Source organism: Rhamphochromis sp. 'chilingali', assembly GCF_963969265.1.
Source record: "Rhamphochromis sp. 'chilingali' genome assembly, chromosome: 5".
NCBI lineage: Eukaryota > Metazoa > Chordata > Actinopteri > Cichliformes > Cichlidae > Rhamphochromis > Rhamphochromis sp. 'chilingali'.
The window spans coordinates 35,320,694-35,335,116 of record NC_137932.1 but is presented as its reverse complement, the minus strand read 5'-3'; the positions used below and the strand labels follow the sequence as shown (position 1 = coordinate 35,335,116).

General features: G+C 42.3%; 1 protein-coding gene across 3 annotated transcripts in view; it reads right to left on the bottom strand.

Annotated features, from left to right (window-relative positions):
* mdn1 (midasin AAA ATPase 1) overlaps nt 1-14,423 on the bottom strand; it is a 60,414-nt gene that overhangs the window by 26,154 nt on the left and 19,837 nt on the right. For 2 of the 3 annotated variants that reach the window (XM_080883491.1, XM_080883492.1), the window contains exons 31-55: nt 14,146-14,276; nt 12,248-12,386; nt 11,698-11,812; nt 10,977-11,237; nt 10,694-10,891; nt 9,278-9,486; nt 9,078-9,200; nt 8,751-8,948; nt 8,175-8,282; nt 5,650-5,838; nt 4,979-5,068; nt 4,621-4,884; nt 4,268-4,532; nt 3,971-4,130; nt 3,702-3,818; nt 3,242-3,450; nt 3,008-3,156; nt 1,925-2,124; nt 1,624-1,847; nt 1,326-1,439; nt 991-1,120; nt 780-886; nt 569-702; nt 285-451; nt 51-171 (exon numbers count right to left, since the gene is read on the bottom strand). In XM_080883491.1, the coding sequence (XP_080739617.1) occupies nt 51-171; nt 285-451; nt 569-702; nt 780-886; nt 991-1,120; nt 1,326-1,439; nt 1,624-1,847; nt 1,925-2,124; nt 3,008-3,156; nt 3,242-3,450; nt 3,702-3,818; nt 3,971-4,130; nt 4,268-4,532; nt 4,621-4,884; nt 4,979-5,068; nt 5,650-5,838; nt 8,175-8,282; nt 8,751-8,948; nt 9,078-9,200; nt 9,278-9,486; nt 10,694-10,891; nt 10,977-11,237; nt 11,698-11,812; nt 12,248-12,386; nt 14,146-14,276 (4,122 nt within the window). The remainder of the gene's footprint in view (nt 1-50; nt 172-284; nt 452-568; nt 703-779; nt 887-990; nt 1,121-1,325; nt 1,440-1,623; nt 1,848-1,924; nt 2,125-3,007; nt 3,157-3,241; nt 3,451-3,701; nt 3,819-3,970; nt 4,131-4,267; nt 4,533-4,620; nt 4,885-4,978; nt 5,069-5,649; nt 5,839-8,174; nt 8,283-8,750; nt 8,949-9,077; nt 9,201-9,277; nt 9,487-10,693; nt 10,892-10,976; nt 11,238-11,697; nt 11,813-12,247; nt 12,387-14,145; nt 14,277-14,423) is intronic. The other variant, XM_080883493.1, reaches the window with a different exon arrangement.

The following is a 14,423-nucleotide window of genomic DNA, read 5'->3' as shown; positions in this document are numbered from 1 at the left end:
GCTTTTATATTACTTTATTATTAGACCTAGCTGATGAATTATATCCAGACCTTAAAAGGAAGAGTTTTCCCCAGGGTTTTCTGAATGCCCTTCAGAGCTGTAGCTACAGACACTGGGGTGGACAGAACAGTCTGGATGGCTGTTGAGGTGGCCTGCAGCTCCTGGTGACCTCTATTTTTAGAACAGCAATTTCAGAAGAAAGTACTTCAGACTAAATAAAAATACATATACAAATACAAAATACTTGTATAAATGATACAAGTATTTGCAAGAAAGGGATTTACTCAAACGTGACATCAGCGTCTCCCAGGAGAAGCTGTGGCAGTCGGAGGATGAGGTGTTTCTGGACCCACTGCCAGTGCAGAGACAGCACAGAGATGCCCTTAGAGTCGGGCGTCAGTGTGCTGCACACATCCCAGAATCGATCGAGCCACTGTAGCAGCTGCAGAATCTAAACGCACAATGACAGTGTTGCAGTTGGAGACCATTCTTGTCAAATTTTAAGGTTTTATTTAAATAAAAGAAGAAAGACAAAAGAGTAGATTAAAGAGTCAGATAGCGTTCTAACCTCAAACATAATGTGGTCTGAGATGTAAGGTTGTCCGGTCTGAACAGCCTGCAGGATGAAGTAGCCCCACAACTCAAAGAAGGTTTGCAGGTGCATCAGCACAGGGTGTGGCAGGTGACCAATATCCACAGTCCCTGTGAGGAGGATTTGGGTATTTGTTAACTTTTAGAAGCACTAAATTATATTCTAATATAAAAACCAAAGTGCATACCTTTACTGAAGGCCGTGGCTATTTGCAGTACAGAATTCGGACCAGACAGGTTGACAGCGCAAGTGCATACAACAGACCTCTCTTCTCTGTCCATCATCAGAACGATCCTAACACACAAACCGCTCATTAGCAGTCCATTTGTTAACACAGCAGATCTGCATAACTTGATATAAGACTCGGAATTAAGAGAATAGATAACAATTAGTCCCACCTGTTGGCAACTGCGTTTAGTGCCTCTAGGAACTCCGTGTATCTTTCTTCATCCTCAAAGTTGCACTTGTTGGCCAAAATGTCCAAGTATTGCTTATTCCACCGCATATCCACCAAAATCCTGTATTCATCTGGCAACACAACATTTGTTTAGATGTTATCATTTACTGATAGATACATTCAGTTTTCTTGAAGTTTTCCTAAAGTCATCTAGTAGCAGAAACAGGCAGTAAATTAAAAAACAAACAAACAAAAAAACTTTTATTAAAACTTCAATATTCTAGTGTGCGAATAGATTTCACTTTTCTTTCACCGAAGAACAAGAAAACTGTTTACCTGTGCTGTGGGGCTGGAGTAATTCTGCTAGTGACTTGCCCTTAGCGGCAAGCTTGCTACCAAACACAGCCTTTAAAGCCCTGTTTCCTGCTTCCACCTGGACCAGCGCGGCATCTGTAAGAGTAAACCATCACATTATCAGGGGATCTGGAGCACTGAATAGCCCTGCCATCGATTTGCAAAACAATTTAATTTGACTTTTTGACATTAACTTTGTTTCGAAGAATAAAGCACCTTTGCTGTAGTCTAAATGTTTGGGTTGTTGTGTGTAGTGTAGTTTGTTTGCACTGTAACAAACCAGGAGCATATTTGTGGCTCTTTCCCAAGTGTGACAGCCAGCTGCTGCGCATGATCCAGTCTCCGTGAGAGGCTCTCTCTGTGAGCAGTCTCACTGCCGTGGGGATCAGCCTCAGAGCATTTCCATCCTCCAAACCCCCCACTGCTTCAGAGAACACCAGGCCTTCATGGACACCGCTGTTCTGCAATACCCTCTGTAGGTCACTCAGACTCAGAGGCTGGCTCCTGCAGAAATAAAACTTATGTAATCACTTCTTTAATGAGAAAATGTATGATTTAGCTGGCGTGACTAATTGATTTACCGTTTGCCTTGGAGGCTGAGTGTGTTCAGACAAAATAAGAGGACCTGTCCATCTCTGATAACAGTAGAGAAGCAGGAATCCTCTGTAGAGAGGAGGGCAGAGGGGAAGCTGTCAGGCCAGACTCCAGCACACAGCAACCCACAGCCCCATTCTTCTGTGTCCAGGATGCTCAAGTGCTGCTCAATCACCTGCTGGGCTTTCTAGGAAGAAAATGTACTCATGTTTATTCATCCTTTATGAAGGCTGACCATTTCAAATATTTCAGGTTATCCAGAGTTTCCCCTGATTTTCAGTGGCCTATCAGGGTTGTTGAAGGGTGGTGGTGTCCACCCTTGACTGCATTTAGCTGGATCTGAACAGACAGTATGTCTCTGAACACCTCAGAATTCATCGGGCTACTTTTGTTCTAATCACTAGTCTCCCAGTGTTGCTGGCAGCCATGCATGCCCAAGTCATCACACTGGCTCTGCCATGTTTTACAGATGATGTGATACGGGCTGTTCTACCTTCTCCATACTTTTTTCTTTCCATCATTCTGGTAGAGGTTAATCTTGGTTTCATCTGTCCAATGAATGTTTTTCCAGAACTATGCCAGCTTTTTTTTTTTTTTAAAAGCAAAAGTCCAATCTAGTGACCAATCAAGTGGCTTGTATCTTGCAGTGAGCCCTCTGTATTTACTTTCATGCAGTCTTCTTTTAGGGTAGACTTGGATATTGATACGTCTACCTCCTAGAGAGTATTTGTTCATTTGCTTGGTTGTTGTTGCCTGTTGAGAACGGGTTTCTCTTCACCATGGAAATGATTCTGCGATCATCCACCACTGTTGTCTCCCATGGAGTTCACCAGTGCTTTCTTTCTCAGGATGTACCAAACCGCAGATTTTGCCACTCCTAATATTGTAGCAATTTTGCATTTTTCTTTTCTCAGCTTAAGGATGGTTTGTTTCACCTGCATGGAGAGCTTCTATCTATCTATCTATCTATCTATCTAGATATAGAAAAGGTAGATAGATATGGATTCCTATACAATATGGAGAGATCGATAAAGAGATATATCTTGAAAAAAAACATAACAAAAAAATACCTTCTGGTTGGCAGAATTGTGCTGACAGAAAGAGTAGGCCTCCCCACAGGCATGCTGCAAGGCGCTAGGCAAATCCACACCTCTCTGTAGCTGGCAGCTCAGCAGAGTGGCAGCATGAAGAAGAGAAGCCACTGATGAGGCTGGGGAGTCTAACAGGCAGAGGCCAAATGCTTTGATAACTGCTACAGACAAACCGAGGGCTTATTTATTTATTCTTATGCTGTTAGCACTTACCCCAGATAGCAGATTTAACGGCCTTATGTATTTCAATCAGCAGATCACACACACAGTCCCCGGTCACCCCAGCAGTGTGAAGCAAAATCTTTAGGTCTAGTGTGTCCCAGCACACAGCTTCGTGTTCCCCTGGAATGTAAATCTCCACCCCTCTGTTCCTCATAGCTCTGGAGAGCTCCCCGTGCACAGGATCCATGGTCAGGAACAACCTGGGAAGAAAAACAAACAAACAAAAACACAAAACACACATCTAAGAACTGTTGATGAATGGTAAATGGCCTGTATTTGTATAGCGCTTTTACTAGTCCCCCCTAAGGACCCCAAAGTGCTTTACACACCCAGTCATCCACCCATTCACTCACTGGTGGAGGCAAGCTACAGTTGTAGCCACTGCTGCCCTGGGGCAGACTGACATTAGTGAATGCAACAAACCAGTGATAGTTGTACTTTTTTATACTACCTGAAGTTAGGGTGTGGGGTGATTTTGGGAGTGCTCCCATCTATGACACCACGTTCGTTGATGACGAGTGATCCACCAGGCTCCAGCAGAGCATTGAGGCGATCCAGCACTGAGGCACTAATTACATAAATGCACAATCAGTGCAGTTGGTTATAGTGTTCGTGTCACGGCTGACTTTTATACAACTACAGTTCTTGCTTCACATTTCACAAGTAAAACATGTTTAAGATGAGGGAGAACACAGTTACACATAAGCTAACATTTCTCACTTGCAGAAGTTGACGTTGTCCATAAGCAACCAGTCGCCAGACTGAAGGGCCTGGACGAGCATACCATCCAACCACTCAAAACCTCCGTTTGTCCAGCCGTCCTCCAGCTGAGCCAGACGCTCCTTCAGCAGCGTAAAGTCCATCTGAAGCTTAGACATGTCTGAGGACAATACATGTAATGTTATAATATTTTACATACTTGACCAGCAAAAAAACAACAACCAAAAAACAAAACAAAACAAGACACTTGAAACTGTTCCCTTTATATTTTGTCTGTACTCAATAATTGGTTGTTACCAGTGAACACTTTGAGCTTGGTGTTGAGTTTCTGCAGCAGGAGGATGATAACCTCCAGCTTGTTCAGTGCCTCAGAGTTGATTGTTCCTCCAGTTCTTTGCAGTCCTTCCTGCTTCAGCCAATGGCAGAACAGGCCCCATGTCTGCAGCAAGAACTCTGTGTCCTGGATGCCACCATCAAGTGACATCAATCCACGCCTTATTACCATGGCAACTATGTAATCTACACTCTCCAGAACTTGCTGCCACGGGCGCATGATATCCACCTGCAATGAGGAAAAAAGGGAAAGACCGCAGGATGACGTGGTCTGCTATTTTCAGGTTATAAACAAAGACCTGAGTTCTCAGTGTCACCTGCTCAAAGCCTCCCAGTAGCTCTGTGGTGTCCATGGCACTGTTCATGGCCATGATTCTGAGGCGATGTCCAGTCAGTAGAGAGAGCAGTCTCACCAGGCTGGTCTTTCCACTTGCTGTGGGGCCGACCAGTATGGTCATCCAGCCCATCTCCACACACTTCATCAGGGACTCCAGAGGCCTTAAGCACTGATGTGTGATGGACAGCGGTGTGTCTGGAGCCACATTGGCTCCACCACTGCGATGCAGCACAGAGTAGCCCACCTGCAACAGCAAATGATTGGAGGGTAATTTGCAAACTATGATTTGAAATGAAATAAAACAAAACAAGTTTTATTGTTTTGACAAATCAACAAACCTGTAGGTTGAATGGAGTGATGTGGAACTCTCTGGGGCCGCAGTAAGGCTCAAAGTCCTCCCCAAACACCTTCCTGAACACAGACAGCACCTATACGGCACGGGAGGAGGTTCAGTATTGCCACTGGTCATGAACTAAAGTATAACTGACTCCCAGTACCTAATAACTGAACACAATTCAGTTCAGCCACCAGCAGCACAGTTTCCAACATGCTTCTGATAAGAGGTTTTTGCAGTGAAAGTCCTGCCATATTGGAGAACAGTCCTAGCCCCTCCTGACATGAATATCACCAAGCCAGCCAACTTGGTTTTAAGCTTCTGATAAAATCACAGTGGAGGTATTCCAATAGTGCTATTCGTTGCGATTTAATGTTCTTTTCTCTCCTTATAGGAAGTCAAACTGTTAGTCCGTAGGATATCGAGATATTTCAATAAGAGGAAATTCAAACTTGTAGTGGGCTAAACACAAACCCTTGTAGAACACCACATTTAACAGATTGAAAAGTCCAAAGTTACAGTTTCAGTACACTTGGCTTATGACAATGGAGTTTTCTTCCTCGTCTGAAGATATGCGATTCTAAATTGACTACATATGTGATAAGGAAAGAGCACTTAAACTGTACGTCATTCACATACTTAGCAGGCTATGAAAAAGCTGGTAAAACAGTTTACCTGAGCTTTATCAGACTCTGTTCTCATTCTGTCAGCATACACCAATGCCACATGCTGGCCTGGGTTAAAAAATCCAGGTGCTTGGTCAGCCTGCATAAGTTGACACCAACGGAACAAGTCACGCAGGTTGAACTCCCAGGGACTTCCTCTCTGACCCCAATGTCTGTCTTTACACACTTCCTGGACAAGCTGTGGAGAGAACACATTAAAAAAATGCATTAAAATAAAAAAGTATCCTTTAGTCTTTTCTTTATATTTTGTTACATACAGTGCACATACATTAATGCTTTTGTGCATTAAAAATAGCCAAAGTTTAAATAATGAGGTTAAATGATAAATGGTAAATGACCTGGAATCACCCAATGTGAATTGGGTGCACTATCCATGGACTGTCAGTGTGTAAATATTGATGACAAGACCCAGCAACAGCACACTCTTTAAAGAGTTTACTTGGTTGTTAAAAGGGATCAATCTCATGTAGGAGTGAGCGGTTTAGCCACTGCCAAGTTGACGTAAGCATCTGGTGAAGACCCATACTTTGGACAATGCCTCTATCTGGCAATAGAGCTCACTGCTGGCAGACGGGCACCCCTGGAGTGGAGTGGACAGTGAACACGCTACCTTTATGGAACCAAAAAACCAGCTTTACATGCTTTCCAACCTGGCGCTATGATGAAGAGTAATAAACTGAAAGACGCAACCCACACTAGCATCTGGTGACCAAGGTGTAAAATGTGATTTTCAGTCCATCATGGATGGCGTTTTCTCTGGTCTGGTGATGCATTATACCTAACACTCATCACTGTGAGAGATCCATGTCATATAACTCTAACATAACAGGAGGCTTGTTTATGTGATTTGATATTTCACAGAGACAAAAATGGTTTTGGAGTTTGAAATTCTCAAAACTGGACGACAACATCCAATTCAGAAAAGAATTCAGCAGATCAGTTTGCCTAGGTTTTCATGGCGGTATGCTTTAGATAATTCTGTTGAAATGTAAACCTCCACACAAGCCTGGAACCCTGAGCACTCAGTAAAGCGGACTGGATGGAGGGAACATATTGATGTGGTGACACTTACTGCAGGGTGTCCTCTAAAAAGAAAGCACACAGGAAATTACTGCCAGACAGTGCAATCCTGGTTTCACCAGAACAGATCAGGTTCATTTGAGCAAACTCTCATTAGGTCATCATGTCTTTTAGCAAGCAATTAGCCCACTTTTCCCTTAAAGCCTGAAGAAATGCACTGATGGATTTTGGCATAGACAAAATATAAGCATGGATCCATGCTAGCTTATCAATGGCACCCTGCTGGTGGCTGGGTAACAGCATGGAGATATTTCTTGACCTACACTTTGGGTGCTTTAGTACCAACTGACCATTGTTCACATGCCAAGCCTACCTGACTGTTGTTGATGAAAGAGACAATCGTCTCTGTCCACAGTGGACACATATTCTAAAGGTTGCTTCTAGCAAAGTAACACATCAAGTTGCAAAGCTCAAATCACTACAAACTAATTGTTTGACCATGAGAACGAGTTTGCTGTGCTCAAATAGGCTACACTGTTAATCCAATACAGCATCTTTGGGATGTGGGGGAACGGCAGATTCGCTTCATGGATGTGCAACCGACAAATAACAACCAACTGTGTGATGCTATTATACCAATATGGACCAGAAACTCTAAGGAATGTTTCCAGCACCTTTTTAAATCTATGCCACACAAAAATGAATCTAGTTTTGGAGGCAAAATGAGTCCAACCATGTTCTAGCATCATTGAAGTAAGTAGATATAATAAATGTGCGGAAAACCTAACAGAAACCAACAAAATAAAGGAAAAGAGAAAAGCATACTGTGATGGCTGCACTTACAGCCACACAGTGGTAATACCCACCATGTTAGTGTAGAGGCTTATAAGTAACATTGCATTCACATTTCTTTCTTTAAATATAGGAATTTATTTACAGGACAATAAATAACTGGTTTTGGTTTAGAATTCATTCACATATCCACATAACACTGCATTCTAAAATAAGTGCGCACATTTTAGTTTACACTGTTATGTATGATTAATCTTTTGTTTTCTGAGTTACCTTAGTTGCAGCTGTTCCAGTCCCTTGATTAAGGAGCCAAGAGGTGGAAAAGGGGCGGAGCGAGGTTTAAAGGAAGGCTACAAATTGGTTCACGCCATAATTCAGGACCGGGGGGGGGGAATTAGAGTTCATTATGTTTGGTTTAGTTAGGTTTTGTGTGTTTTACCCCTTCTCCTGTTTTTGTGGGCTGATCAGCCACTATTTAAGTTTCCCCTTTGTCTCGTTAAGTTAGGTCAGTTTGTTTGTGTTATCGGTTGTGTTGTCAACTTTGAGTAGAGTTTTGTTAGTTTGACCTCTTTTATGGGCCCAAGATTTTGATTCTTTTTGCATGAGTTAACCAATTATGTTTTTTGGGTTAAATAAAAAAAGCATTTTTTGGACTTTAACCTGTGCCTAAGTTTCCTTCACTGCTCGGTCCATCACACATACCCTGTTACTGAATTCGACCATTTTGATAACAATTTCCTTGTCGATACTGGGAAAAATCAAGTCTCCTATGAACTCCATGTCCTTGCTGGTAAGCTGGTCCACAAAAACCTGGGAAGACAGGGCCAGATAAGAGTTCATGAAAAACAGCAACCAGAATATGAATGATGGAGTAGCTCATCTGGCTGATCCATCATAGTTCAGAGGTCATTTTAAGGTTACTTTGTAGAAATGGAGTGTTTTACAAAAACTGCCTACATTGTTTTTGCACAACTACACAACTTTTCTGAACAGGCACAGATGTCACCACTGTAGTTTTCACATGTTTATGGTGTGATAAGCAATCACAGTGACTGAAATTATTCACAAATAAAAAAACAAAAATAGCTGAAACCTGACACACCAAGTCTTCTTTTATCCCCTGCAACAAGCACATTATAAAAATCTTACTCTTAATTTTTAAGTGGATCTGGTCAACTAAATAACTGTCTATTAAGACTATTCTACCGCACATAAAAGCTTTTCTATGAAAATAAAAAAAATAAAATAAAAAAGCAAAAACCCTTAATCAGGTCTTACCTGAGTGAATCTGTTGAGGAAGGATTTGGGCAGCCCCTTACGCCCCCCACCTTGAGTGAAAGGGTTCTGGCATCCAAAGATCTTTGTCTTGTCATGCTGTACCTGAAAGCTCATGGCCAGTTCTGGAATGTAGATCTCTGCTCGGTGATCAAAGCAGGCATTAAGACCTTCCAGCACTGACTGAGAGGCCAAGTTCAACTATGATGGAAAAACACCAGTAATACAGCTGATCAGTCTAATCAGATTGTTTGGAGTTTGAAAAATGTTAGAGCAAAACTATAAAATCAGTGTACAAAACTGCAAGAGTGTTAAAAGAGTGATCCCTACCTCGTCCAGTACCACCCAGTGCCCTGCCTTCAAAGCAGCCAAAAGGGGGCCATCGCGCCACGCAAACTCTCCTCCCTTCCCACCCTCCACTGGGAGATCTGTCCCAAATAAATCGGTGACATCCTGCAGAGAGTGTATGTCATCATTACCAGAGGCTTTACAGTCAAGTTCAGAGCACAGTGCTGAGCATGTCAATTTACCGTTTGCTCCGACAGGTTGATTCTGACCAGATGGTTTCCAGAAGCTTTTGCTAGTGCAGCCACCAGGCTGGTTTTTCCCACGCCAGGTGAGCCCTCGAGGAGCACAGGCCTCTGCAGCTTCAGTGCCCGCAGAATCCTCTGAGCATTCACTGCAGTGGTGCCTGCTGCAATGGCGTAGTTTGACAGGTTACGGCTCTCGGTGTGAGGCCCTGGAAACAAAGGCATTATAAGACATTACGCAAACATCAGTGAACTCATCACAAGCACTTAAAGAGTTGTATGTGTGTTATCATGGAAGACAGGTCCACTGTACACTATCGGTCAAAAAGTTATTCTAGTTATTTATTACAATTCAAGTCATTCAAGTCAAATGAATAGCTTGAAATGGTACAAAGGTAAGTGGTGAACTAACTGCCAGAGGTTAAATAAAGAGGTAAGGATACCCAAAAGTGTAACATGATGTACATTTCAGAATGATACAAAAATGGAAGACAGACAGTCCATCATAACACTTATAAATGTAGGTGTTTCCTACAGAGAAACTGCAAACAAAGTCAAGGTGTCAGTGAGTACAGTTTCCTTCACCATTAAAAGGCACTCAAAAACAAACTCTGACAGGAGGAGGTTTGACAGACCCAAAGACATAACTGAATCAAGTTTCTGGGAGTTAACAGCTTGCATTGTCCAAGCTATGCCAGAACTGCCTCAGGAAAAAGAACAAGATGGTAAGCTTGAAAACATGGAGTGACCAGCACAGTCTCCAGACTTAAACCCCATGGAGATGGTTTGAGATGAACTGGACAGAAGAGTGAAAGCAAAGAAACCTACAAGTGCCACACATTTATGGGAACTTCTGCAACAGATATGGGAAGAACTTCTACTGGTTTTTATTGTAGAAAGAATGCTTTCAGCTGTTATATCTGCCAAAGGTGGTTACTTTGACGAGTCAAAAGTTTAGAATACATTTTGGTCTATAAATTGATTCCTCCAATCGCTTATTTGTACGATGCTTTCATTTCAGAGTGCAGTGAGACATCAAAGCGGCATCATTTTCAATAAAAAAAAAAAAAAAAAACAGGAAAAATGGGGTGTTCTAAAACTTTTGACCGGTAGTATACATGAGCATGTGTAGTTTCATGTAAAGAAAGTCTTTGTAGAAGTGGTGCAGAACAGGATCCACATCTCGGAATAAAGCAGCTGTTCTAGAGCGGCAACTAGCCCGCTATGGGAGGACATAGAGCTACTGCATCACGTTGTACTGAACTTTATTGCACTAAAAACTCAGCTTGAATTAGATGACACACTTTTCCCAACACTGTTAATGATTAATAAAATTAAAAAATGGTGTGGATATGTCCAGGCTATTCTAGCCCAGTGATTCCTTAATAGTACATTAAGGAATCACTAAATGTATACCTAATGCGATGTAGAAGGGATCAATGCCAAAGAAATCTTCTCCCCACTGAGGCTCCCGTGGCAAATTGCTGTCATACACTCTCAGGGCATCCATTACATCCTGGTCCAGCTTGGTCATCTTGCTTAGTCTCTGCTGCAGGAAGCTCAAGCACAGACGACGAGCAAGGAGGACACCGTCTGCACAGGAGGCTGTGGTCCCTGCAAAGAAGCCAGAATGGATCTACCAACAATTTCTTTCAGTGCCAAACTTTCAGCAGAATTTAAACATAAGCCGTCAGCTCACCTGAGCCAATGCCATCGATATAAACGAGACAAGCAGCGTGGATGAAGGCGGTAACAGTGTCCAGACGCAGGTCCCACTCGGCTTCATCTTCGTCTTCAATAGCTCCCATGGTCATGAAGCTATCTTCATCCCGCTCGCACACAGCATTGAGGAAGTTGACCCATGAAAGAATGTCTCTAACACTCAGGATGCAGCGGCGGCCAAAGTCCTGCTGTGTGAGCCACTCGATGAAGTCCAGCATTAGCTCTGCAACATCCCCACCTGTGTTCAATTAAAAAGTTATATTCACCTGCTTGAAATCAGTCATTTTAATTATCACCTTCTTTAACATAACCTCTAATGAGAACTCAGTGGCAACAGCACACTATGGAAATTCCACATCTGCTACACAACTTGATATTCACTCTGGATTTTAGTTTTTCTTTATTCTCAAACTTCTGAGAAACGTGCATCTCTTTAAATGCTAAATAGTCTCCCATGTTCTAGACTCGAGGCTCTAACTACACCTGTTATACTGCTCAACAAAGTGTGTATTAGAGCTGTCTTTTTTAAAATGACTGCCTGCTACTGCTGGAAACAATGTGGAATTGTGGAGACAAACCAGAAGAATAAAACTGAAGTTAACTAAAAAACATCATACATGGTTCATAACATAAAAGTCAAACGCTTTTTAAACTATGCACTTGGTCATTTTAAACCCAGTGAACTGTAAATGGGTTACCATCAAGAGAGAGGCCTGAGCGCAAGTTGTGTTGGATGATCTTAACCAGGTCACTGCGATTGTTGGTCTGAGGGCACCAGATCTCTGTGAAACGATTTCTTAAGGCTGGAGAGAGCTGTGAAGAAACATACATGCACAAGTATAATCAGATAACACCTATGTAAAGTTCCATCTCACACCTTCAGCACATAAATAAGTCCATCATCATGACTTTGTGTTTCACCAGCCACTCTAGGTATAATATGTGCAATGTACAATAAAAGGCAAAGTTTAATGTTTGTGACAGATCTGTACAACAGGTCTAATTTCTGCAATATTCAGATATTTTGTGCAGTGTAATGCTGCATAAAATATGTGTGGTAGGTTTAAAATGTTCAATGCGTGTTTTCTGGGGCTGTGACTTGCAACAGTTCACGTGATGCGTTTGTGTCTTCTTTGTTTTTGTTCTATTATAAATGTGGAAGCAGCTATTTTGTGCAGCATCAAAGTCTAACAAAAACTTCCCTACAGGAAAAACAGTAGCTTGTACCATTTTGCATCATTTCATCACCTCTTTCTTGCCAAAGTCTCCTCCAGGGTTCATGGTGGCGACCAGACGGAAATTTGCAGCTGCTTTTATCAGCTCCACGTCACCACGATCTCCGCTGCCCTTCTCTGCCAATACAAGGGACTTCTCCGTCTCCAGAACACTGGTAGCAAACAAACGCACTATCAAAGGTCAAAGCTTGTGCAGTGTTTTTAAAATTAAATGTTGGCAAGTTTACGCTCAGAGGAACTTTTCACATTCCAAAAAGTCAATTCTGTGCATTTCCTTACCTGGATGACTGAGCGTGCATCAAGACATAACTTTTCTTAAGTACCAAACAAGTGAACGCTACAACTACAAGCAATCGAGTGCAAATACAACTTAAGGTTGTATGTTAACAATGTTAACTTAAGACTTTTTGACCAACAGGACTCAGAAAGCTTGGGTCAACAACTCTCTTTCGGTTTCTGTTCCACCTCCACTGGCTCCCCCCAGGGCTGTGTGCTCTCCCCCTGCTCTTCATCCTCTACAGCGATGACTGCAGATCCACACAGCCCAACTGTCACCTGGTGAAATATGCTGACGACACAGTTCTCCTGTCACTGCTGTCAGGCCCCTCACAACACCACGGGCCCACTCTTCAGGAGTTTGTAGAGTGGTGTGACAGCTCGAAACTTAAACTGAACGTGAGCAAAACCAAAGAGATGGTGGTGACCTTCTCCAGTAGGCAGAGGGATCTGGCTGCTTCAGTCACCACCACCATCCACGGGAAACCAGTGGGGGTAGTTGAGGAGTACAAATACCTGGGAACCATCTTTGACAACCTCCTGAAATTCTCTGCTAACACAGAGGAGATTCTCAGGAGGTGCCACCAACAGCTATACCTCCTTAGGAAACTCAACTCCTTTGGAGTCAGCACACCCATCATGATGACTTTTTACTATGCCTTCCTGGAAAGCATCATGGCCTTCTCCATCACCTGCTGGTTCCACTCCCTCAGCCTTCAGAACAGGAACAGACTGCATCAGTGTGCTCTAAAATCATTGGCCTGCCTGTCAGAACGCTGGCACAGGTTTTCAGCCAACAGGCCCTTAGACAGGCAGCCAAAATCATCAACGACCCCTCTCATATTCTTCACCCCGCATTTCAATGGCTCCCCTCTGGGCGACGCCTCCACTGCATTTCCTGCAGGACTGAGAGGAGGAGAGCCACCTTTGTCCCCAAAGCCACTCTGCTTTTTAACTCCAGCCGATAAGATCATTTCCCACACCAGAAACATAAACTACACTCTTCTTATACTACCGACACTTTATTCACTTTTAGTCACATTACAGTTATTTATTCACCTTTCAGTCACTTTAATTTTAAAACTATGTAATTTTAAAACTGTGTATATACTGTATATTCTGTGTGTATTTATCTCACTCTTATTGCCTGCTTATGCCCTGTCCTTATCTTCAACGTCATGCTGCTCTGTTGTATCTTAATTGCTGATTCTGATTAAGATATAATGTTAATGCTATTTGTGAAAATACCCAAGATCCCAACATATCACTATTCTATCAGTATAATAAAGACATATTTATTCTGTTATGATCTTGCTAACTCTAATTTTCACAAAGCATTTTGGGCCACTTGATAAGGTTTTTTGTTTAATTGTTTAAGTTAATGTGTTAAGTACAAACAGCCTCCTATATAGCAACTTTTCAGTGGCAGAAAAAAAAATACTGATTACTAGGTAAACTTCAATTTGCAGCATGTATAACATTCAGAACAAAATACTGCAAAATACTACTGTACAGTTTTTCTGTTTTCTAAAGCATCTAAACAGTTTTCTTCTTTTATTTTACTTTCTTAAGCTGCAGGGTTGTTGACCCTCAAGATAAGTGTAGATATGGAACATGTATATTTTGTGTGGGTACCTGTTGAGTCTCTCTAGGACAGAGTCGTCTGCCAATGAGATTTCATCCATGAGGAAGACACCTCCCTCCTTCATGGCTTGTACCAAGGGCCCATCATGCCACTCAAACAGTCTGCCGTCCTCCCCGTCATTCTACACAGACATGCACAAATATTTAGTTTAGTTTAGAAGTTTGTGCTTCTACACTACTAACCAGGATTTTCTTTATAATGTATCAACATCAACACAAGTCCAATTTAATAATAAGAATTTACAGAAATGCATCACAGATGTATAATA